This window comes from Cynocephalus volans, chromosome 6, assembly GCF_027409185.1.
Source record: "Cynocephalus volans isolate mCynVol1 chromosome 6, mCynVol1.pri, whole genome shotgun sequence".
NCBI lineage: Eukaryota > Metazoa > Chordata > Mammalia > Dermoptera > Cynocephalidae > Cynocephalus > Cynocephalus volans.
This window is the reverse complement of record NC_084465.1, coordinates 64,764,821-64,791,692: the sequence shown is the minus strand read 5'-3', so window position 1 is coordinate 64,791,692 and position 26,872 is coordinate 64,764,821. Positions and strand designations below refer to the sequence as shown.

Below are 26,872 nucleotides of genomic sequence, written 5' to 3'. Positions count from 1 at the left end.
CTAAATAGGAAACTCTAGTGCCTGCTTGTGGTAAGGACAGCGGCCCCCAAATCTGTCCTCTTGCTAATCCCTGAAGCCTGTAAATATGTGACCTTCCATGGCAAAAGGGACTGCAGATGTAATTAAGGTTACATGCCTTAAAACAGGGAGACTGCTCTGGATTAACCAGGTGGGCCCAATCTAATTACATGAACCTTTAGAAGCAGAAAATTTTCTCTCACTGGAGGCAGAAGAGATGGGGCAGAGGTGAAGCCAGAGAGATTAGAAGCTGGTTTGAAGAGGGAGGAGGCAACATGACGAGACCTTAAGGAGCTGGTCGAGGCTCCTGGATGACAAGCAGCCAGGAAACAGAGCCCTCACTCAGCCCCACACCACAAGGAACTGAATGCTGCCACAACCTAAGCACATTCTCCCCCAGATAAGAGCCCAGGCTAGCCAACACCTTGATTTTGGCCTCAAGAGACCCAGAGCAAAGAAACTGGCAGAGCCGATCCAGCTTCTGCCCTACTCAGTTGAGATAACATATTTGTGGTGTTTTACGCCAATAAATTTGTGGTAATTTGTTACGGCAGCCACAGAATACAAATGCCCCACTTCGTATTTGGGAGAAGCAGAAGAACTTCTACAGTTCACACTTCTGGAATCTGTTTTGGGAAGCAGTTCAAGGAAGCCTAATTCTATCCTCCTCCTTTCAGGGAAATGAGCAGCCCAGCTGCCCCTGGAAGCTCTGTGCCGCTTCAGAAGTGTGGTCGGGTTTTATTCCTTAATGAGCTGGATGGCAGAAGAAAGGTATTAGCTGCACCATAAGCGTGTACTTTTGGATGAGGAGTCCAACGCATAATCTGAAAGGATGAAAAACAATGGCTGTTGCCAACTACCAAGCCTGGCACGTACTGCCAATTAGTAAGAGAGAAGATGGATTTTCTTCTATCAGGAGGGGAACAAAAAACTCATGCCCAACAGATAAGAAACAGCATGGGCTCTGCCCTCAGCCATCTCCAAGGGTTATTAATAACAGGGAATTCTTTGCTACAGAAAGAAAGACATGGACAGGAAATCTGGCAATAGCACAAATGACAGAGGACAACCTCCCGAGGGCAGTAGGAACCATGTGGAAGAGGCAACAAACCTCACAAGTAGGGTGTGAGTGGGTGGCTGGCAGTCCTGTCATCTCTGGCATTGAGATTGTCACAAACCTAGTCTTTATCCCATGGCCCATTCCCCAGCAGTGGTGCAGGAGGGGCCTGAGTTGGGTATGAGTGCTCAGCCTGCTGCAAACACTACTTTCCCCACGATAAGGTCAGGCTTCCACTCTGTCCCTGCTCTCCTGCTGCACAAAACCTACGCTGGGAGTGACATCAGTTCCCAGAAGAGATATCCCCATCCCAAGTGAGAACAAAATAAAATCAGATATGGATAAGCCCACATGAATATCAGGGCTTTAAAACTGGTAATGTTAGCCTTTCACAAGATTCACTGTGGGGCATACATTCCAAGTTGTAATTTTCAATTGCATTAGTCATTTGACTTTACTGAATGTTTTTTATTTTAAGCTATAATATGGAGATGATAATATCTGTCCTATAGCTAAACAATGCTATAAGGATATGTGAGAATGTGAGAATACACATGAAAACAAATTCTATAATGCAAAAGGCTGTCCAAACATTAATCAACACTACTACCTCCATCACAATTATAGCCATGGAGCAATGAGGGAATGTTGGGCCTTTGACTAGGTGTGTTTCATATGTCTTCACATTTATGTTATCACTTCTTCTAGTGGTCAGGGCTAGGCCTTTGGCAAACCTACCGCTTTTTTCTCAGATAGCTTCCTCTTTGTCCTCATGGCACTGCTACCAACCTGTATCTTTGGACAGACCTTTATTCTGTATTCTTTGAGGCTCTCTAAGACTCCCACCAGGGCCTAGAAAGCATCTCCTAGTTTAAGTCTTCCTCTTTTCCCTTTCAAGAATCCAATATGCAGTTTCCTAGGAGAGCTGTTCTCCATTAGGAGGCAAGGGGTTTAGTGGGTCTAATAAACATCACACCCACATAATGCTTTCAGTAACTGAACTAATGATTCATTCTCATGAAAACGAATATCTCCAGAAACTGCTCTGAACTGGAACTTTCAAACAAGCAGGTGAGCCTTTGGGGCCTCCAAACAGTACCATGTATGGGTGTCCAAGGTCAGGACAAGAGACCTGCTTAGATCGGATTATCCATGTGTTAAAAACAGTACATTTTCAAGGGTGCAGAGTGTGGTGAGGAACTATGCCCCATCTGGCCTTTTAATGCTGAACTCAACTCTGTGGAGCTGGGCAGTCGACCACTGTAGCTCACCCTGTGAGTTGAGAGGCTGGAATTCCAAAATGTCTGTTTTAGTGTCTGCTTTAGAGCTTATCACACCAGTAAACCCATTCCCAACAAAGTGAACTGATGATGTGTAGAATAATTTCCTTGAAAATATTATAAGAAGAAGTCTCCAGGCACTAAACAAATTAAATCTGTTACTTTGATGTAAACAGAATTATAAAAGAAATGATCAACAATGAAAAAAATGTGCAAGTGGAGAAAGCTGACAAAGATCTGACTCAACTCAACTGCTCCTCCTAGTGCAACGAAACGACAGTGTCCTTACCTTCCTCTCACGTTTCTAAGCTGGCAAGGAAATTCAAAGCTCTAACTTACTTTGCAATACATCATTACATTAGAGAATTCAGATTAAATTAGAACAGAGTTCTACAAAACAGGGTCTTTCAGATTCTTGAGAAGGCTCTGATTTCAATCTTAGTGGGATGCATCAGATATGATGACAAGAAAAATACAGTAGAGCATCACTGACATAAATACACAGAGTGAAAGTTATGTAGTCCTCTAAATATTATTTTAAATACGTACGTTATGTTTTATTCGTAACACAACTATAGAGCAAGTCATCTTTAAAATATGTTTTACGATTTAAACATCGAGTCAGATAAAATATTCAAGGAAAGTTCAACAACACAAAGTTAGCAAACATTTCTAAATCTTCAAAATTAGGGTTTGTGACTTTGCTGCTGCATTCGAATATAGCAGGTAAACGTTTTCTTCTCTATTTTTGTGTTCCCAGAAAGGTAGCTTCTGCAATGTCTTTGTATTTATTACACATTTTAAAATATCAATTTCTGTTAAGTTCTTGGGTGAAATCAAGTTGTACTTTAGCAATGGAAAGATCATAAGCAGAACAAGAGCATGTGGGGCGCCAAGCAGGAGAAGGTTAACCTGCACCCACTCAAGTCTGTGGACGTGCTTCGCTTTACCAGCCATGAGCTGTGTTTTCCAGATCTGCCTTCTGTAACTTAGTGGTTTATCCTTAGTTCTCTTTTTGATACTTTCAAACCTCCCAAATTGTTCAGCTGTTAAAAAGTTCCAAAACAAGCAAATGTGTTCCTGGAATCTTACCCTTAACTTTGCTGGAGAGCATATTCTAAGGCTTCTTCTCCAGCCAAAATAATAAAAGATCTTTTAAGTGGCTGAAATTCTTGGTTGATTGCACATACATGCCAATGTCAGACAACTATAAATAGAGAGATTTGGAAGAGAAAATAGGGAAAGTCTTTATAACTCCAATGAAATAAAATGGAATGTTTTGAAGGAAGTCAGAAAACAGTACATGTTTTTATAAAATTAGATTTGTCTCCCTTTTAATCCAAAATTCCCTTTATGTAAGGAAAGCCCACATGGATCATTCACTTCCAATATGAGGGAATAAAAGGACTTTCTTTTCTTTATTAATGTATATTTGTTGTTCTCGATCCTATAATTAAGATTTCTTCTTTATAGTATCCTTCTGAATTTGGATATCTACTGAATCTTCTGATATTTTTCCCCTATCACCACTTTGTTTTCCCAGAATACTAAAAAATTTTTCCAAGGATAAAAATTATGCACATGGTTACTGATATAAGTGAAGCCAGCAGGGGATTACATGGGTGTTACCTAGGGCACACGTGGCCTCAAAATAAACTGGGTCAATTGTTACAACTATTCAAAGAGACTTAAGGATTCATTTCTTAAAAAACTCTTCCTCTCTTAGTTAACATGTCCACTAGCTTTAATAGCTGGATTGATACATATTTTTAATGGCATTGTTACTTAATTTTGAACAGAGACTTACATTTATGTATTAACCCACCCATCTTATATTGACCCATCTAAACTGGACTCAAATTAGTTCTTGCAAATTAGTTCACTTTATTTTGAACCTATTACCACTGTACAAGAGAACCAATTGCTTTAGTTTAGTAATTATGCTATAGACAAGCAAATTAGCAGCAATGGAGAAAACAGCACTTGTTTAATAGACTTTTAATGCAGTTCTGTCGAATCTGGACCTCATTCCTGAAGTGAGAGATGCTGGAATGTCGATGATAGTTGCAAGGTCCATTTGGAGGAAGAATCAGTAATACAATTAATGTATCTGAATTCTTAGTTCTCTCTAAATTACATTGGGTTTGAATTGGCCAAGGGCTATAGCTTAGCTTGGCTCTAAAGGTTTGGCACTTAATAGTGGATACCAGAAAGAAATATTTTAAGAATGTTTTTAGTGATAATTTTATTACTTAGTGTTTCTAAAATAAACCCGTAAGGCAGCAAAAGTAAGACTTTACAAATGGCATGGGAACTTTAAAAATGGCATGATTCTCAACAAGCCATGTTCATAAATTAAAAATCTTACCTCGAGCTCAACTTTTAATATTTTCTCTTAAAATATTTAAAAAGTAATCGAAGGGTGGGACTCAGTTTATTAAATGACTTTGAATTAATTCTGGTTATAAATTCTATAGCTGTAATTATCTATTACCCACAAATGATGCTATGCAATGCACGATTTTCCCGTTAGTTCAAATGTAGGCTTAGAGATTCAACTGCTTTATCAAGAATTGTTTTATGAAGTAGTTATCTGGTCAGACAAAACTTTTTATGTAATTATAAGAGAGGAATGTGCTTGATCATTTAATTGAGGTAGGTACTGTGCACTGTATATATTACCTGGTAAATAAAACCACTTAATTAAAATATGTTAGACTAGTGATCAGTCAGGGGGTAAATAAAAGGTGAAGAACCCACACAGAATGCTCCCAGCAGAGAACGTGCCACCTCGAGGAGACCCCAGTGGTTAAGAACTGACTCCTCAAAGTGCAAATGCAAAGCCCTGTGTTAGACAAAAATGATTGTATCGATTTGTTCTTCTAAGTACAAATTTAATAAAAATAAATTGTCAAATCCTCCAAATAGACTACTGCACAATTTATTGTATTCATTCCATAAGTTCCTCACAATCAACCATCCACGAGGCTGATTAATCAGTCATTAATCAATGACATTAATCAATGTCATTAATGACAGCATTGATTAAAAGCATTTTTAATATGAGGGTACTTCAAAAAGTGAAGTGTTTGTTATTTACTATTTTTATAACTGATGGTGTCCAAAATTAAACATGGCATAACAGTAAAAAGTGATATTGCAACACTAAATTCCACAAAGTTTTGTTATGATGAATTATAGTTTATTGAAAGCAGTTTCAGTTATCTTTTCCCCAGCATGATGCTTGAAACGTGACCCACAACTAAACAGGAATGACTCAAAGTTACTCTGCTTTCCAGCTTCCAATAATTTACTAACAGGTTGGCTTGCAATAAAAGACTCCTGAATAACTTACGAAACCAAGATCTTCAGATTTTGTGAAATTTTAAAAACCAATAAATAAAACTATTTCAACAAGATCAGATGAGAGAACAGAAGAGAAATAAATTGAATACATATGCTTCAAGCAATAAATGTACTTGGCTTCCCAATAAGGCTTAGGGGAAAAATAGGTAAAATGAAAATATTTGAAAGATTAATTTTATCTAGCTCAAAAGTTGACACCAATATCATTTAGTTTAGAAAGTCAGTCACTATATTGTATTTTATAAATGCTGTTTTGCTGATACTAAAATATTTCTTGGAATTTAGTTAAGGAAGATTGACCACAATGAATTTTAGGATTTACAATCCTAAAGCAATGCCACATTCCTCTAGGAACCCAAACTCATACTGAGTGTTGGCTCTAGGAACCCAGGGTCATACAGTGTTGGCTCAGGCTGAACATGGCACCTGGCACACAGTTAGGGTTTAATAACAGCTTAATAGCTAAATGAATGAATAGACAGCAGAATGAATGAATGAAAAAAAAATGCCATGGCAAACTTATCAGGAGAGTTCTCAATATTAAGAGAGAGAAGGAGAATGAGCAGAATCTGTATAAAGACTTACTTATTCCATGCTTGTCTAAGGTTTTTAGAGCTGTACAGGGTAAAGCGTTCTGAAATAAAAAAAGAAAAATAATAAAAAATCTTTGTATCAGATGCATATATTGCAAGTATGTTGAAGAAAACTCAACTTTTAAAGAAGACAGTATTCGATGTAGTTATGGTTGGGCTAGCCAGAGTTAGGTCCTCACCTTTAGATTAGGCAGTTCCAAAGAGTAAAAGTGCAAGATCATAACATTTTAAACAATGAAACATTGTTATCTTTTGTCTAGGATTATTTATTTCATAATCTGGTTTCATAGTAATTATTTCTCAGAATAATTAAGTTTAATTGAGTTGGAAAAAGAAATGCAAATTCCAAACCTCCAAACTATAAGTAGATTTATAAAAGAATATTGCCACATCCATCAAATGAGACTTACTGTGTTTTGTGTGAAGATTTCTTAGACCAAATACAGTAATGTTGGGTATCCTTTCTTACAATGTAATTACACATGTTCAAAGCCAAACTACCAATGTCATATCGTGTATAATTACACTTATCATTGCACAATCTTTATTAGATTTTTTAAATGAAAAAGGAACATGTTTGTTTTACCAAGTTAAACAATAAAGTGACATAGAATAGACAATAATTTCCTCTCCTGCTCTTCATTTTTCATATAACAATTGTTAATGGATTGGTATGTCCCTTTCTACATATTTATTTAAGTTCATAAATACAAACTCATCCATATATTCAAACATGGATACTATTTTAATATATAGCATATATTAAATATAACATAAAATTCATACCATTTTATTTGACTTAAAAATTTTATACTATATTTACATTTAATAAAATAGTATATATTTTTAAAAGTATACACTTTATACTATTGTATATTTAATATATGTTATACATTAAATATACAATATATAAAGTATAGTAATATATATTAAATATATATTATTTTAAATGGATTGTACAATAAACATTACTCAACATTTTTTGGCATTTAATAAAATATACTGGATAGTCTTTCAAATCAAGAAAATATAAGTAACAATTGCTTTAAAGCTGTATGGCATTCCATAGGATAGATGTACCATAATTTATTTGGCCATTCTCCCACAGATGAACCTTTAGGTAGTTTCCAGTTCCTTTTCCCTTACAAACAATGTTTCAATAAATATCCTTGCACATCTCTCTCTATATACAATGCTTTCATTTTGTCGAAAAATTCCCCAATATAGAACTGCTCGCAAAATGGCACATTTTACCTTTTAATAGATGCCGACGGATTACTTTTCATTTTCCTACCCGCAATTAAAAGTAATGTCACTTTGTCTGTATACCTTCAACAAGCACTTGTTGTTATCCGTGTTTTACGTTTTTGCCAAACCTATGCTTGATAAAACATTCTTGGGCTTCTTTTCATAGGTTTTCTGGCTGTTTGCCATTTTATCTTCTGTTTCAAATTTTACTTTTCATAGCTGGTACCAGTTTTAATATTTGGTTGTTGGTCCTTTATCAGTTTATAAAGGTTGTATGTATATGCTCAAGTTGTCATACACACATTCACACACACAAAACTTTTATCTATGGAGCATTCTTCCATACAGAAATTAAAATTTTTAGTTAGTAAGATAAATAATTCTATTTCTTTTGGCTTTCACATCTTGCTTAAAGAAAAAGACTCTGACCTTGAGTTCATACAAATAATATTTTGCATTTTTCTCCTACCTTTTTTTTAAACTAATTTTTTACCTTTTGGCTTTACTATCTGGAATTTAATTATTATTTTTTTTTTAATATGATGTGACATAGAGTTCTCATTTTGCTTATTCAAGGACAGATAGTTATGCCAGGACTACACAATAAATCAATCACTATCACTCATTCTTTCTGTGATAATTTGAAATGGCATCTTCACCTTATACGAAGTTCCAAAATATACCAGAATCTGAACTCTTTTCTTTTGTATTCATCTATTTATGCCAGTGTTACACTGTTTTAATGGAAGTGCTTCTTATTATCTTTTAGAAAATTTTTTTTCTTACTAGTATTCTATTTTTATATAGAAATATTTGGGGGGTAAGTTTTGGACATTTCTTTATTCATTCCATATATAGTTATTACCCTTAGTAATCCCTAGTATGTGCTAGGGATTATTCTCATGCTGAGAAAACAGGCACGAATATAGAAAAAGTTCCTTCTCTCATGGAGCTTATATTCTAGAACGGGGGAGACAGACAATAAAAACATAAACACCACCATCACCACCACCACCAACAACAAAACAAACAAGCTAATTTTAGAAAGTAGTAAGTGTTCTAGCAAAGTAAAATGAGGAGATACGATGTAGAGTAACCAGTGTAAGAACACTTTAGGTTGGGTGATGAGGCAGACCAGTTTAAAACAATATAGTCAACCGACAAAACAAAGTCCCTATTGGAAATCTGGATGGAATTCCATTAAAATTTATATTTATCAAAAAGGGTGATATAAAATCTTTGTACATAAGAATATGATGTGTCTTTCCATTTAGACTGCTTGTGTGTGGATGGACTTCAGTAACATTAAATAGTTTCTTTTTCATATTGATCTCATTTCTTTTTAATGATTTAATACTTAATAGGCTTAATTTTGTTTAATACTGTTGGTGTCCTTTGTCAGTTTATCTGCTTTTAACTGTAAGTTTTTAAAGGAGAGAATCAAAATGATTTATATTACTTTTGTTATGTATATTTCATGTATAAGAATACTTCTGGGTAAGAAGAACAAAAAGAAATTAAAAAACACACTCAGCTTCCTATCTCTAAACCAGAGTTCACTCAAAAGGAATGACTGGAAACACTGTGCAATGATTCATTCACTCATTCAACTACTATTTTTCGAGCAATTTCTGTGTGTCAGGTATAGTTCTTGACTATACCTGGGGCTGAAGATACAGGAGGGAACAAAACAAAACACAAAAACCTTCCCGACTACAGGGAAATTATATTCCAGTAAGGGTTGTGCAAGGCTGGAGTGTGCTGGAGGCCAGGATGGCCAGAGCAGACAGAGAACCCAGGAGACAGGGCAGAAGGAAAGAGGGCCTTTAAGACATGATCTGGTATGATCTGGACATTTTCTTTTTTCTTTCTTTTTTTTTTTTTTTTGGTGGGGATCACTCTGTATTCTGTTTGGAGATTATACTACAGGAGACAAGGTTGGAAGCAGGGAAACCAATAAAAGGTTATTACGACTGTCCAGGAGAGAGACTGTATGACTTGGGCTGTGCTAACAGAGTGAATGCAATGAGAAGGCGGCTGAGTCTAAAAATGTTTCAAAGGTAGAACCAGTAAGATTTATTGATGAATTAAATATGGTTGTGACTGAAAGGCAAGAGTCAAAGATGATTAATAGATCACTTACTGATCTTCAATTTCCAGGTTTCAAAGATGTGGAATTTCATACACTAACTCAAATATTACTCTGAGAATGAATTAATCTTTCTGTGGTGATTCAGAAGGTATTTAAAGTAGAATTTTCATTGAGCTCCAGAGTTATCACTCAAGCAGTGGTAATTGACAAAATATTTAACAACCTGTAAGGCACAGGCATTGACCAATCAGAACAGAAACTAACCCTGTCACTATAATTGTGTGCACTACCTGAAGATCAGCCCCAATTACAAATATTCATTGTTCTAAATATATAGGCAAATGTGCTTGCTTTAGATTGGCTGCTCCCAACCTCACTGAAGCTTACATCCCCACTATAACTTTGAAGGTGGGAAATCCTTTTAAGGTAATTGAAAGGCGGGGCCTTGAAGAGGTGATTAGATTGCAGGACCATGTTGGAGTGAATGGATTAATAATGGTGGTTGTGGGTGTGGTTCTGAGGGTTTTAAAAAGAGTGAATGAGAAGTTTGCTCTCTCCGCTCTGCCATTTTCTGCCATGTGAGATCCCTGGCTCACTGTCGTCATCACCAAGACCTTCACCAGCGGTATTTCCTAGACTTTGGACTTACTGTAAGTGATAAATTTCATTTTCTTATAAATCAGGATTTTCTGTGATAAGCAGCAGAAATGGACTAATACAGTGCTCATCAACCGTATTAGTCAGTTTCCGTTGCTTATAACAAAATACATGGAACTGGGTAATTAATAAGAAAATGAAATTTATTGTTTACAGTTTTAGAGGCTTGGAGGTCCCAAGTCCAGGGAACACATCTGGTGAAGGCTTTCTTTGGTGGTGGCTTCAGTGATGGCAGAGGATCACATTGTGAAAATGGCGGAACAGAGAGCAGGACAGACTCTCCTCTTTTCCTTCAAAGCCCTCATAACCCCGCCCCCCACCACCATTATTAATCCACTCACTGCAGCATGATCCTACAATCCAATCACCTCTTCAAGGCTCCACCTTTCAATTACCATAACAGGATTTCCGACCCTTTTAACAGTCACAGTGGGGGCCAAATTTCTAATACATAAAACTTGGGGGACACAATTCAAGCTTCAGTGAGTTGTGGGGGGACATAATTCAATCCACTACAGCAACAATTATGTATTTATTTGTTTCAAAAGAATGTCTAATTTGAGTTTATTCTCTCCTAGACTGCACAAGATGCAACATAATTCAGCCAGTTGGTGTAGAATAGATATTTAAGGGCATATTCTAGGTTTGAGGATTAACTGACAAGGAAAGGAGAACTGGGAAAAATAGTTCTTTATATAAAGTTTTTCTTTTAATCATCTAAAGTTTGGTACTAAAAAAGCAAGAGATATTTTAAAAATTAATTACATCAAATATCCTTGTAAAACGAATTTGATTTCCTTAACTTTGTACTTCCCACAAAGCAATTTTAATAATTTGCTATGATTTCGGGATGAACAAGAATTCCATTACAGATAAAATTAATATAATCTTGCATTTACAAGTAAATTACTATTCTTAGCAGTTGATGACTGCACATAAATATTAGTTCTAAGAATTGCCTCTATGTAGAGTTTACAGGATATGCTAATAGAATTTTTTCCAGAAATATGTCAATTATAGCTGTGCATAAAAAAAAGACAAAATTGATAGTGAAACATGCCATATGAAAGTAAAAAAAAATAAGGGAGAATGAAGCCTCATTCTCAGGTTTACCTTCCATTGTTATTCACATAAAATCTTAATTCTTTTAGCAAATATTGCTGGGGCACCTGCCAGGCACAGCACTGAGAAATGGACACACAAAAATGAACTGGTTACAGTTCAGTGGCACAGAAATGTAAATACAGAATTAGAGATACAGGGTGAAAAATGCTACAGTGAGGATATGGACATAGACCCCAGGGAGATCAGAGCCAGAGACACTAACTGCATCTGTGTCTTTTCCAGATGAAGACAGGACAAACTCAGGCATCTGAAGCTAGCTCCAGGAACCCACAGGGCCTGATTGCTTTATCCAACATCTTTCAGAACTTAACTGCCAAAGTACACAATTTCAAATGGAGCCACTTCTAGCATTTTCTGCAATGAGCATTACATTTATAATTAGACCAAAAGATTATATTTTAAAAATTTCTTTCCTCATAAATATTTTTTATAACAATAAAAGCAACATAATCAGCCATGTAAGTTTTGAAAACAAAAAGGTGTTGAAATTAGTGCCCCAAATGGGTAATGGGTGTATTTAATAAAATAGTCAACTGCCTGTGAATAATTTAATCAGATTATTAAAGTATTTGCATATGAATGTGTTACACTTTTCTCCTTCAGTTAAGTTTACTCTCACTACTTTAATGTCAACTTTCTCCTTCCAATTATGTTTAAAATAGAAGTTTAGAATGTCATTATTTAAAGCACTGGCTAACTCATAGTATAAACGAGGAATGCAATTAATTTAAACCTGCAGGCTGATTTTCACCTTCTCCTCTTATTGCAGGGACATTGCACAGAATGATCACAACACAGCGGGAGACCATGGAGGAGAGCTCATAGAGAAGAAATCACTTGCTATGCGATGAACAGAAGGTTGGAAAGGTTTTCCCTCAAACCACCATATTCACGGCAATTCGCTGACATTCCAGAAAAACAACTGGAGAACAATGTTAGATACTATAAAGTCTCCTAGATTAAACGAGCTAGACCTGAAATGGCTTGGGGCACTATGAAAGCAAACTTTAACTCACGTGAAGATAAAACCTAAAAATTGGATTTTACTCCTTTGCTTATAGGTATGTACTGTTTACTCCAGGAGATCAATTTTAACTTTTTTTCTCCTCATTCTTTTCTCATGAATGTTTTTGTATCTTATAAGACACTGCTGTGTTTTTAACTTCAATAACAGAAAGACATAGGAGTAAAAAGTTTAACCAAACCAACCAATAAAAACCTCAAGTATGTTCAAAGGATTTGAAAGACTGAACCAAGATTTGTAGCCAACTTTTTTCTTTTTGGGGGTCGGGGGGATGGCTAGACAAGGAGGGAAGGAGGGGTGACAACAAAGAGGAGATTATAAAAAGGCTCAACCTTTGGTATATCTTTTGCAAATGGATTTGATATATGATATGAATAATACCATAGAATAAGCATTGGTTTAAAAATCAAATAAGTATGTCCAAAATGCCATATGAAATGCTAAATGTTCTTTATAATTAACACTTGTAAATCACACATAGTCAACCATTCACAATTTAAATTTAAGGTTATTTGGCATTTTAATAAGTGCACTTATTCTTACTGAGCTGGTAAGAAAGTAGTAACCATTTAAGCAAAGAGCTGTGACCATGCGAAAGGGCACCTTATCATCTGCCAGAGGGGCAGAGCCCAATGCCTTTGATGGGATTGCTTTGGTGGAGGAAAAAAGGCTCCACTCCTTTACAAGGGTGAACAATTAACTTAGTCATTAATCACTCTGGTTACATTTCAAACAATCACCCTAATTATTTGTTTAAGTAACAGATAATATCTTCAAATCATTTTAGATGGAAGGCACAAGTTACTCAGTCATGCTCTTATCCTTTGTACAAATGTTTATTGTATGTCTACTACTGGCCAGGCACTGTGAATACAGCAATGCAGAAAACATACAAGGTTATAAGTAGCTGACAGTAAATCATGTGAACCAATCTAAGGGGCCCTTGACAGAAGAAAACTATATTCACAAGAATTGTTATGTAAACTTTACTTTCTTATATTAGGAAAACCAAACCAGAGTAAATATTTCAGTTGATATTCTGATCAAGATATTCAAAAAGCTGGATCTATTGTCCTTGGAACAGAAGTAAAGCAGAATTGGTATACAGTAGAAGAAAGTTTAGTTCAAACACAGAGGATCAGAATTGTTCCAAAATCTGAGGAAAAAGAGCATAGTGATCCCAACAGCATTTTAGAAATAATATGTATGTTTGCCTAACTGTAATTCACAGTTTTAAAACACCTGATGTCCCCCAAATATTTAATGGCTCAGATCAGACACAGCCCCAGCACTATCAGTGAGGGTTTGATGTGACACATCGGTGTGGAACAGAATTACACTGTCCTGTGGCTGTCACCCAGAAAAACTACCTTAAATGCTGATCAGCTTCTTCAGTCCTTTAAACCAGAGCCTGCTGCATCCCGACCTCCCCTGGTTGCAGCACGTCATCCTTCAACTACCAATGGTGGGCTTCGTTAAATGAGAGATCTCTCAGCAACTTCTAGAAACAAATGTTCTGCTATATTCATGAAACATTCTTGCGATGGCATTTGTTTTTTCTGGCATACCTACTAATGTGGATTGTGAGTGCACTGATTGTTGGAAGACTTCATTCCCAGATTTTAGGTCTCAATCTAAAATTCATAAACCATTTCTCTTTCCATAAGACATTTTTTTTCTAGAGAAGTAAAGTTTAATCAGCTCGTCATTTATTAGAGTCTAAAGCATACTATTCACAAACAAGAACAAGTTTGCAGCTTCCATAAAAGAAAGTAAAAGAAAGATTTTGTGTCTCACTCTCCATTCATCTCTACCCTCTCTGAATCCCCCACGCCAAACTCTCCAAAGGAGGAAAGAGAACAGTAGGAGGGGGGATCAGCACATTCTAGAAGATCTGCGAGCTGGACCGGACTTCAAAAATCAGGTCACAAATGAATAAACTGAGGCTAGAAAGTTTGAGGCCATGATGCAGGCTATAGTGACAGAAGCTATATTTGACTCCCAGTCTACCATTACACCAAAGAGCTGGGACACCCTAGCCTCCAATTTGATATTTAACAAACATTTCCTGTGTCCTATGTGGTTTGCAAATATGAACTCAATTTAATCCTCATAACAATGATATGGGGTAGGGGCTATGATTATCTCCATTTTCTACATGGAGAAGCTGAGGTACAGAGACACTGGGCAACTTGTCCATGTCACACAGCTCATAAGTGGCAGAGCTGGGGTTTGAACCTAGACAGTCTGGATCTGGAGTCTCCTATGCTCTGTCACTATGCCATGATACCTCTGTGTCTCAGATGGGATAGAATTGAAGTTTTATCCTGGTAATGTACAAAGACAGCAGCAGGACAAAGAGATCAAAACTCCTTTAACCAGCAATAAAAAGCACATGTACAAACAAGACTCTCAACACTCCCCTCAATTCCTTTTCCACCTGCTTCCAGAGTGCCTTACCCTTTTAAGTCTAGGAGAACAAATCTGTCTTTTGTTCATAGAAAATGCCAGACACACATCTTCCAAGTTGTAGCAACCTTAGACATATTACTTAATCTTCCTGTGCCTCAGTGTTCCGACAGCACCCATATCACAGATGGGGATAATAGCAGTACTTATCCTCAGAGAGTTACTGCTAATGTACAATAAGAAAATGAATCTCTAGAGCTGATAAGCTGATACCTGTAAGCCATTATGTTTACTAGTACAATTATTATTAATAATAATATGCTTGAAAAACTGACAATCTTGTACAGTTATGTTTTATATATATATATATATATATATACACACACACAAAGGAGACATACAGTATGTAGAAAGCAGTATTACTCCAGGGAGGCTAAATACTTAAGCCACCCTAAATTATTCCTTTTGAGACAACAGTTAAATGAATAAAACACACAACCATGTTGACACTCTTCTAACTTCTACTATGTAATTCTGTGATTCTAATGCACTAGTGGAGAGTGAGGATTGGCATTCTAAGAGAATATCAATTGTTCTTTTTACAGTTGAGAGATTATTAGCTGGATTTACAAAGCTGGCTCTAGAGGCACAAGCATCTGTTTACGTACATACTGTATCCTTTCTTAGAAATCTCCATTGCAGATATTATTGTCTGTTAGCTACAAAGGCACTCTCTCACACTGCTGCATGAAGGACACCGTACATGAAGGAAATTTCACCAGATCTTAAAACTGAGCGAATTATTAGTAGTCGGCTTATCACCTTATTGGTGTGACTTGAATATTTGGGGGGTAAAATATTACTTGCATCTTAACTAATAGAAACCAAGGGTTTTTTCTTTCATCTGTATATTAGCATAAGAGTTATTATTCCACAGTCATGTGTTTGTCTTGAAGGAGCCCTGTGGTAATGGCCTAAAGGGGGGTTTTAAACAACAGAAAAAAAACAAATTTGATTCACTTGTCTTAGCCTGGAGTAGCTGACAAGCCTAGAAGTCTGAAAACCTACTATGGTAGATTAGATTATTATTCAGCAAATAATCACTCCATCCTCCTCCCCACCTCATGAGTGGAGTATGCTCTTACTTCTCTGCCCCACTGGTAGTCTGTGTAAACAGTGGGATGTTAGTGGTTTTTACACAAGCAGAGGCTTGAAAGGTGCCTGAGATGTTTGGTCTGCTCTTTTGTGTTCCAGCCTTTCACCAAAAGAACATTCTTCTACAGGTGACATTCTAAAAAGGATGAGAAAGGTGTGGAACATACCTGAACCCAGTCTACAGCTTGGAGCCAAGAACTGCAGGACCCAGCCAAGATCAGCTGAAACCCAGCTCACCACACAAGTATGAGCAATTCACAAATACTGGTGCACGGCACTGACTATGGGGTGGTTTATTTTGAGCACTGTCACAGCAGAGTTCACTGCTACATCCAGGTCTTGACCCACTGCTACCATGTACCACAGATCAGGGAATTCCTCATCAAGCTTCAGCTTCCTCCATTGGCCCTGTCTACCGGCCCTCTAAGGAGGACTCATGAAATAGTGTCTGTGAAAGCACCTGATACACAGTAAAGAGCTATACAATGCAAACTAGCATCATCAACAAACTAGCACTTACAATTTTTTGCCATTATTCTGTGTTTCTAAAAATTTTTAAGTGCTGAAAAATATATATTAATTCTCAGTCTGCACTTCCAATGTTTCCAGGGACTAAAGAGAGAAAACGCTTTCATCCAACCCTTGGTTCAACCACTACTCAGTCACAAATCTCTCAGAGTGGTGTGGGATCACTGCTCAAGTCGGACAGTTGTGCAAGCTTTTGACCTTGTGAAGTCCCAACTCTTCCCTGGAAATAGTTTCCTACTCAAGATACTGTGGTCAAGACCCAACTTGAACACAGAGGGCAATTTTTCATGGTTTAGACTCAAACTTCCAATCTCCTCATTTCCCTTCCTAAGACCTTAAGTTTTAAAACATTTTTGAAAGGGAATCTAAAGTTCAGGATTGGGAGTTATGGAGAGCTATTTACAATGCACAGATTTCTAGTTATACTATTGCTGGCATTTATTTGTGAGCAGGATAAATATAAAACATCAAGTTACAAACTAAAGAAAGCAATAAAAATTGTATGGCTAGTTTATAGTAATGCCATTGGTATATGTATTAATCCATTTCTTTTGCTTATAACAAAATACCTGGAACTGGGTAATTTATAAGAAAACAAAATTCACTGCTTGCAGTTGCAGAGGCTGGGAAGTCCAAAGTCCAGGCAACATATTTGGTGGTGGCAACAGAGACCCAGGAATCTCATATGTCAGAAAGTGGTGGAGCAGAGAGAGACTCTCACATGTTCTACTTTTAAAGCCCTCAAAAACACACCCTTGACCGCCATTATTAATTCATTCACAGTCCTACAATCTAATCACCTCTTCAAGGCCCCACCTTTCAAATGCTGTATTAGGATTTCCCACCATTTTTACACTGTCACAGTGGGGACTAAGTTTTGGGGGGACATCAATCCACAGCAGTATATAACAGCTCAATCAAATGCTTTTTTTTTTTTTTTAAAGAAAATAACAATTCTCTTAGTACCATGTAATTATCCATTCTTTTATTTAATTCTGATCTCAACTCTTATGCTAAAAGTTTGATTCTTTTCTTAGATATGACTTTAACCAAATCATATAATTGGATAGTATACAAGGATTTTAATACTTTTCGGTGGGGGTGGGGGGGAGTTGATGGATTATTGAAGAGTCAGAGAAGTCTTTATTTGGTGACTGGCATTCCACATCAACTCTGCTGAGATGAGGTGAGGAGTGATTAATTCCCAAACTGAATTTTACAAAATTCCAGAGAGTAGGAATAGTGAAACTAGTTTATTTAGGATTTTTTAAAATAAATCTGCAACCAGAAGAACTTAATTTCCCCTTGAAAATTTAATCTCACACATTTTTTTTTCTGGCGTTTTCTAGACTTTCTGTTAGTCTCCATCATTACTGACACCCTCTAGTGAAAATAAATAGGAAATTCTTCAAGCAGGTACAGAGAAGGTCAGTATAAATAGTCCTCACTTTGCATGGAAATGCGTTTCTATAATTCATACAGATATTTCCCTTCATACGTCTGACTGTGGGAGAGGAAATGAATTGTTATTTTACATTTTTGAATGATTATAAAGATTTCTGGCTGTTTCTTATTTATTTTTATTTTACTTCATTGGCCATATCTATGACTTATTCATAAATTTACTAATTAACTGACTTTTTCACTATGTAATGGGAGTGGCATTAATTTGTGGGAGGAGAAACAGTGAAGTTGACATAGGTAGTGGCTGATGGTGGGTGGAGAAAGCTCTAAATGTCTGAAACCTTGTGTTGAGCAGAACCACAGGGTTTTCAGCAATAAAATCGGAGATAAGACCCAGATATTTGCATAATAATTTTTAAAGTCCATTTGTATAACCATCACATAGTGACACCCTTGTACACTTAGACTTAACCTATGACCATTACAGTTGCTATCAATCAAAAAAAAAAAAAAAGACATAATTCCTGAGATAAAGCATAATGAGCAAGTGGGAAAGGAAATATCAGCAGAGAACATAGTATAAACAATAAAAATATCATTTTTCAGCCACATGCCCTTAACAGTTTAAAAGCACTTTTATATCAATTATGTCAGCTAGCTCAAATCTTCTTAAAATAGGTAGAGTATAAATAAATAACAAATAATGAGGAGAATATAAAAATAGGTAATCTCATTTAATTTCCATAGGAAGCCTGTGGGCTGGATGGAGCAGACATGATTCTTCTAGAAGAATAGGGAAGATGTCTCTGTGCAGGACAACATCACAGCATGAAAATGCCTTCTCCTCTAGTCTTCCTGCATGAAATATCCCACCTCAACAACAATTTCTGCTGCTTCCACAGCTTTTCCATCACCTTCTTAAAGTCTCAGGAAAATCCAAGAGTATGAATGAAGGCTAAGGGGTCTAACCTCCTCAGGTCTGCAAATGATGAAAGTGGGCAGTTCCCATAATATGTATTAAGGACCGCACATCTGAGACTAAACATCTGTAGAGGGTGTTTTGGAGTTGACAATTGGAGGCACACGTTTAAAGAGCTTAAGATATGCCTATACTTAGCAGGTGAAAGGTGGGTTCTGGTATCTACAAGAAAATATAGATTGTTTGCAAGATGTCACAAGGCAGAGCTGAGAAGAGCCTGACAAATCTCCCTCATAGCTCTAGGACTGCAGGCGGGGAAGCTCTTTTAAAGAGAAGTGCAGGCATTAGTGAGAATACACAGGCTTAGGATCAAAAGACCTGGGTTTGAGTTTTGGCTCTGCTGCATTCTGGAGGGATGAGGGCTTGGGCAAGCCATACGATCTGAGTCTCATTTTCCCAGGTTCTTTGTCTGTAAATGGGATAACAATATCAGGATAGTAACATTATAATAACTCAGTTATTCTAAATAGCAAATGAAGTAATATATTTAAAAGCTTTGTAAATAATAAACAACATAAAATGTAAGGGGTTATCACTATAGTATTCTATTTCTGAAATTTACTTCTTCCCTCCGGAATTAAAAGCTCTAGATCTATTTGGTTTGGGGGCATCAGTCAGGCCTGTGAATAGGCAGTATTTAAGAAGAAGTTTTTCACTTCATTACAAAGCCTTAGTACAACTAAGTCCATATTTGAATGTTGCCTTTAAGGTCACTGTATCTACAGGCTTAGTTTTGGGCATACTATGCTTAAAATACCACCATTCTCCATTTTGCCTCCAATGGTAGATTCTTCTGTATTTATCTTACTTCATTCATTGGAAGAAATTCCATTTTCATAGTTTCCTTAATCGAACAGCCTCTTGTGTTGTGTACCTTTCTATTAGAAATAACACGGTCACTTTAGAAGTGCTCTATTTTCTTGCTTGATTTTTAGAAAATAGAATTATTTTATTCTGAATTTCATTGTTTCTGGTCTAGCAGCACTTTCTTCCTCCCTGAACTCCTGAATACTAATTTGCCTTCAAATGCCCCTTTTGTTGGAAGCATTTAAGAGATGAATGAAAATATCATACATGGAGTATACATGTTATTTTGGTGCCAAACCATTTTATACAAAGTGTTATTTGTGGTTTTGTGTACATATTTTGCCAAATACAGAGATCATAACTTCTCTACTTTTATGATTTTTTTAAATAGACTAATTGTCAGTAAACTGTTCTTTAGAAGAAGGTCAATGAGAAATTGTGATATGCATGCAGTTGAATGGTATACCATGATAAACATGGGGGGAAAATCACTGAACTGAAACCAAAGGAGACCTGGGATCTACTTCCTCCTCTGGCACTAACTTTGGGAAAGTTCTTTAACATCACTGGACCTTGGGTTCCTAACCTTACAAGGAGAGATCCAGACTAGACGGTCCCTGGGGTTTCTCCCAGCTCAAACATTCATTTTGCTTTAACAGTTATGGCATAAGCAAACACTACTCCTACCCCCAGCTCAAGCAGGAAATTCCAAAGCCTACACAGAATTCTCCATTGGTCACCCTGATTCCACTAGTCAGGGGAACCTCAAATGTCTTTGTGTTTTCTTCCCTGATCTAGGGTTACCACAATTCTACAAAGTTCAAACAACCCCTCGAATATGTACACAAGATATGTTTTTTCCCCCCTCAATTAATGCTAAGTCTGTCTTATGACAAAAAAAGTCAAGTATCACTTTACCAGAGGCACATAAGGCATGTTGCCTCTGTCATGGGATGTAGCAGGGGGGAAAGCAGACAGGAGAAAGTGATCCTGGGATTCAAGGGGGAGCCTTCTACTATTTCAGAAGGAAATTAAGGCAGAGAGCACTGTGCAGAGGTCTCCCGTTAATGAGTATCTATGAAACAAGTGAAGGAAACATGTCTTAATTTTGCAGTGGACTCTTACTTTGTGTTAGCAAACGGGGTTTGGCCTGTGATGAATCTCCTCACAGGTGATGGAATTACTGAAGTACTAAGAACACCACAGTGTAACCTGTCACCTCTGAGGCTGTCCCACAGTAAGCATCCTGAGGAGAGTGATAAAAGGAGACACTCTGGTACGAGAGAGAGAGGGGAGAGAGAGACTGAGAGAGAACTACTTTCAAGAGGCCATAAACCACAGAACCCTGTGGGTGAGGGAAAAAAAAAAAACAGGAAGGCAGTCGGGTTCAAAGAAGAAACAGATCCTCTTCCCTCTTCTGTTAAGCAAAACTTAAATAGAAGTAAATGGTGGATAAACAGAAGCTTCCGAGATTAGACTCCTTATTATACATAACACACAATTCAATATCTGTATCTATATATCTGTATGTGTATCTATATCCACTTCTGTATTTGTATGTATATAAATGCAGTTGTGGCCTGTCGTGGTTGCCTGGATGCTATGGGAATAAGTCGACATTAAGGAATTTTATGTTGACATAAATGAGAGCACAGAAGAGGATACATACAGGCTAAATACTAAAGAGTAAAACTCAGTTTTTATCAAATTGTTCTTTTGCTATGTTAACAATTGCTTTTAAAGTGTTCCTCCAGCTTTGCCATACTTTCCGACGGAAAACAACGTTAACTTCTGAGCTGAAAGGAGGACTTGACAAGGTAAGGGCATTTCACTGATGGTGCATTCACCATCTCTCCCCCAGATTCCCCTTCTAACTGGTCTCCCTGCTGCTGCCCTGACCTCCAATTCTCATTACAATAGCCAGGGTGATCTTACTAAAACGTTATTTGGACCACGTGCTGCCTTGTTCAAAGTCTTCCAGAGCTTTCTATCTGGCTCAGAGTAAACATGAAGGACATCATCACAGCCCTCTAGGCTCAGCACCTGTTGCCTGTGACTTCATGTTCAGCCCTCTTCTCCTTCCCACTTAGGCATGTGCACCTGCTGCTCTCTCTGCTTGCAGAGTTCTTCCTCAAATATCTTCATGGCTCTCTCCCCATGTCCTTCAGTAAAATGTCATCTCTCCAGGGAGGCCTTCCTTGATTACCCTATTTGAAACTGCAAGCGACCCTCTTCCTGACACTTCCCAAACCCGTTTCTTGATCTGTTTTCCTCCATAATACTTACTCATCACCACCTAATATCTGTATATTTTACTTTATAAGTGTCTCTCCTGATAGAGATATTTTGCATTTTGTTCAATGCAACATCCCCAGTCCCTAGACATACAAGTGGTGCTATATAAATATTGTTGAATTAATAAACTTAACTTATTCTATAGAAATTAGCTATAAAAATAAGTTACTTAAAATATAGCTACTAGATAATTAGGTTAGAATATGTTAAAACCAAGACACTCAGCTTTCCAGATTTATGCATGACCTAGATCATAACCATAAAATAATCTATTTGAAAACCCAAATTGGTTTTTCTTACACAGATGCATATATATGCATTTATACATATATCTATAACAGGAATTGGTCTTTAAAAAAAATCATGACTGCACTATTCTAAAACCACCATGGGCTTTTTTTCTTGAGGTAAAATGTATTCAGTTAGGCAAGTCAAGGAAGACATGAGAGTGAGGATTATTTTCAAAATCGATGAAAATTTAGAAAGGATAATTTTTTAAAAATGCCTGAGAAGCAAAAGCTTTTCATAGACAAAGGGATAATGTCTCTAAAATATAAAGAACTCCTAGAAATTGATAAGAAAATGACACACAATTCAACTATGAACTGAGCAAAAGATATTAACAGTTCACGGAAAAGGAAAAGCAAGTGAGCCTGAAACATGCGAAAAGATGCTCAACTTCACCATAAAAAGGAGCATGAAAATTAAAATTATATTGAGATTCCTATTGTAATCTAACTGACTGGCAAAATCCAAAAGTTTGGCCACACACAGTAGAGTGGAGAAGCAGTATTCTCATGAATTGCTAGTAACAGAAACAACTGCTACCACCCCTTTGGACGACAGTTTGATGGGGGTGTTCAAAATTATAATAGTCTATACTTATTGACTCTTTAACCCCATTTCTCCTAATTTATCCTTCACATATACTTGCATGCATACAATGTGTATGTACATGTACAGGTTATTCATTGCATTAATATTGATAACAGCAAAACACTAGAAACAACCCAAATGTCCATAAATAGGCAAACAAGTTAAATCCATACAACAGAAAACAATGTAACTCTGAGAGACAAAAGGGAAGCCACATTGGACTCCTCTCTACAGTAACATGAGAAGACCTACAGGATAAATTCATGAAAAAATGCAACACGCAGATTTGTGCTTAATATGGGGAAAAAAATTCTATATTTGTAATTTCTTACATTTATATAAAGAAGAAACATAAGAAACAGATATATTGGGGGCTGTGGTGGGACAGTGGTTCTGGGGAAGTGAGCAGATGGGGAGCAGGCGTGGGAAGAAGGCTTTGCACTGTGCTTCTTTAACATATTGTTTGATTTTTTGAATTGCTTAAATTTATAATCTATTAAAAAATTAAACAAAGTACATCCTCAGGGCTCAGAATTTTTTTCCCCTCAGACTTCCTAAGGCACTCCTTGGAGTATCACATGGAGGTGAAGAGTGGGGCTGGGACAAGTGGACCCTACCACTGATATTTTCTTCCTTTGGGGATGTGTATTTTCTCCCCCTAAGTATGAGGTCCCTGGATAGTCTGGTCAGTGCTGCATGAAAGCTCTCATATTTGCTTCTTTTGCCTCAGTCTATTGTTTTGTCTCCCCTTGACTCCTCTCAAGCCAACTCAGGAAGCACCGGTCATACCTACTCTGATCCACAAGCCCTAAGCTTTGGCAGGAAGAGCTATCCTGCTGCACAGCACCTGGGCCTTACACCATCTAAACATGTGATTCTTCTAGACCCCCATTACCTTCTATGTATCATGTGTCTGTTGTGGTGCTTACACATAATATTAATTACTTCAACATATATGTTCTAACTTATATATGTCTACCAGAGGGATCACATAAATAACGTCAGCTATAAACATTCAATATAATTCAGAACGACAAACATTTCTTGAATGCCAAATATGCTAGTCCCCGGTGTGATGATGTTCACAATCTGTTAGCTTAATCTTCACTACATCACAGTACTTTCCAGAACATATTTAACAAATGCTTTTGTACTCATACGTTGTCGTTGAAAATAAATTCTATTAACACCAAAACAAACAAGTTGCTCCTTGTTTTCTGCTGCTCAGCACCAGGTCAAATGACTATCTAATTGTTCCTTTCTGTATCTAACTTTATTTATTTAAAATCTTTTCAAATTCTTCTATTTAACTTCCCCAGGACTTAAAATTTTATATCCTAACATGGGGAAGCTAGCATTCTTAAAGAGCCCACAATTGGGACATTTATAAAGAGCTGTGTTCTCCAGTTAGACTCCATTAGGAACAAATGAATCAGTTAGAAAATGCTTCTTTCTTGCTTAAAAAAAAAAATCCACCTTACATTGTTAAGTTTCTATAGACTTTCAGAGCATAGAAGATATTTAGAATTTTCGGTAAAAGTACAAAGACTCTTTGGGACAACTGAAGAAGATGAAAGTATTTCCAGCATACTGTACACTTTCAGAAGAAAAATATTTAGAATAGAATAAAAACAGTTTCCCAACTCAGTCATTCTTTGGGATTGGTAATTTTTTTGTTGTTGGTACCCCAAAAGAGAGGAAGAGGAAGAAGAGAATATGCTTGGCTCCCCTAAAATAAATTATTCATAACTCTTTTCCCTCATAGGATAATGAACTGTTAGATCTTCCATAAAATCCCTTTCAGTAATTTTATGGTAGATCTGTATTTTATAAACTATGTTTTGTAACCAAGAAAAGAAAAAAAAATGAGAGAATAATCTTACAATAATTCATTCTACTGACTTTATTAAATTTCCAATTCCAAACCTTTCATCCCTTCTATAAAAATCAAACAGACCATGTTTGAGATCCTCCCAAGTGAAATTATTAAAACTGAAAGTTTCATGACTGCCACCTACTGGTGAAGGAAAGTGACAACTTACTTTAAAAGTTCCACTTTTTTGCTCAGATTTTTCCAGTATAGGGGTTTAAACATTTTACTTTAAAATACTGAATGCCATACATAGGACATTCAGAACATTTTACATGTTTAAACAAATTAATTGACCGTATATTACTAGTTTGTAAAAAGAAATCAAATGTGATGTTTCCTTTTTACAATTTAATACTTTTCTTATAAATGACACAAATGGATTATAGTACTCCAATTCAAATTTTTTATAGGCATGGATGATAGTCTAATTGATGATGGAATTAATGGTTACTGCAAGGTCAGTCGATTAAGTCAAAAAACAATACTTACGGTGAAAATCTCTCGAGGGATGTCATTAACTCTATCTTTACAGAAAAATAAATTGTGAAAACAAAAGAACATCTCCATTAATAGACAAAGCACATAATGGCAAAAGTAAGCAGATTTTTCAAGGTAGTATATTACTTAAGAGGGAACATTAATATTTTCACCCTTTGCCGATAGGAAGCACTTATTCGTTAGTAATTAATAAAACATACCTGGCTTAAAGTGTGGTAAAGAATGAACTCCAGGCCATGTGTCCTCATTTGGTGTTCCAAGAACCTAGTTGAAAGCAAGAAATTGTAGAAACAGACTTATTATTTCCAAAGCAATCAAAATTCTCAAGTGTAGAAAACAGTACGCTGCATATTATGAAACTCTGCATTTTTTCCATTATTGTCTGCCAGGGATCTTATTTCAGTAAAAACAAACTCAGCTAAAGAGCCACCCAAGATGAATCTCTGTGTTTTAACAAATGCAGCTGAATGTGGTAAGACAAGTTAAATCTGCTATATTTTATCAAATCCAAACTTAACAAGTAATCAAACAATAAGCTATCATCTTCATGAAACTGGACAAAGTGTGCATGTGTCCCTCATGAGTTTCGTCCTTCACTCCAGTATCACATATCATTTAACAGTTCTAATAATTCTGTCATTTCTTCCCCACATCCTCTGTCTGATCATCACAATATTTCAAAAAGCAGTATCAACAGCTTAGAATGCTCAAATCCTCTCATTACAGTTAAAATATCTGATTATGTGATTTATAGTTTCCTCTTGCCAAAATACTATTCCTCCTACACTTTCTCCTTTTTCTATTCATACTTCCCACCTTTTTTCCCCATCTACTTGTCCATGACCACAATGTTGGATCTGGTGAACGGAATTAAAAGGCAATTCCAGTTCACATGTAGCTGGGCACACTCCATCTGAATGTTTAGTTACACAATCTATTGCTCTTATGGTCAGTGATCACAGCAAACCACTGACTGACAACAGCGGACTTTAGGGGTTAAGAGCCCAGACCCTGAAGACAGACTGCTTGGGTTCAAATCCTTGCTCCCTTACTTACTAGCCATGTAAACCTGGAAAAGAAATAGCCTGCTGAGCTTCAATTTCCTCATTTGTAAACCAGGGGGTGATAACTGCACCTACCTCATCTGTGCTGAGAGCACTCCCTGGCATGCAGTAAGTGCTAAGTAAGTATTAGATATTACTCAAAGCACCCACAGAAAGCTGAGTCAGGTCAGGGAGGCACCAGCCATGCGGATGAATCTAAACTGCCCACTTTTTCCACAGTGACTCCTCGCTTAAGGGAGTCAGTGCCAGATGCTGTTATTCAAACTATGATGGAGAAACATGGAGAGTCAAACAGGTTAGAAAGGGCAAGAGATAAAGCTAGAGGCTGACTGAGGAGGAGGAGGAAGGGCAGATATTATGGGAAGAAATGAAACACATTCACTTTATCTCTGAGGATTAGCAGGTATTAGTAGGCAACAAGGCAACACAGGGCTCTAATTATTCATGCATTTATTTACTAGGAGGACAGGGCTGTGATGTCAAAGGGTGGCACATATACAGTGAGTGCTTTATCACTGCTTTCC

General features: G+C 36.7%; 1 protein-coding gene across 3 annotated transcripts in view; it reads right to left on the bottom strand.

Moving 5' to 3' along the window:
- The window catches only part of CDK14 (cyclin dependent kinase 14), a 587,775-nt gene that overhangs the window by 113,515 nt on the left and 447,388 nt on the right, over positions 1 to 26,872 (bottom strand). For all 3 annotated transcript variants that reach the window (XM_063099015.1, XM_063099016.1, XM_063099017.1), the window contains 2 exons: positions 25,485 to 25,548; positions 6,307 to 6,355 (listed from right to left, as the gene is read on the bottom strand). In XM_063099015.1, coding sequence (XP_062955085.1) covers positions 6,307 to 6,355; positions 25,485 to 25,548 — 113 coding nt within the window. The remainder of the gene's footprint in view (positions 1 to 6,306; positions 6,356 to 25,484; positions 25,549 to 26,872) is intronic.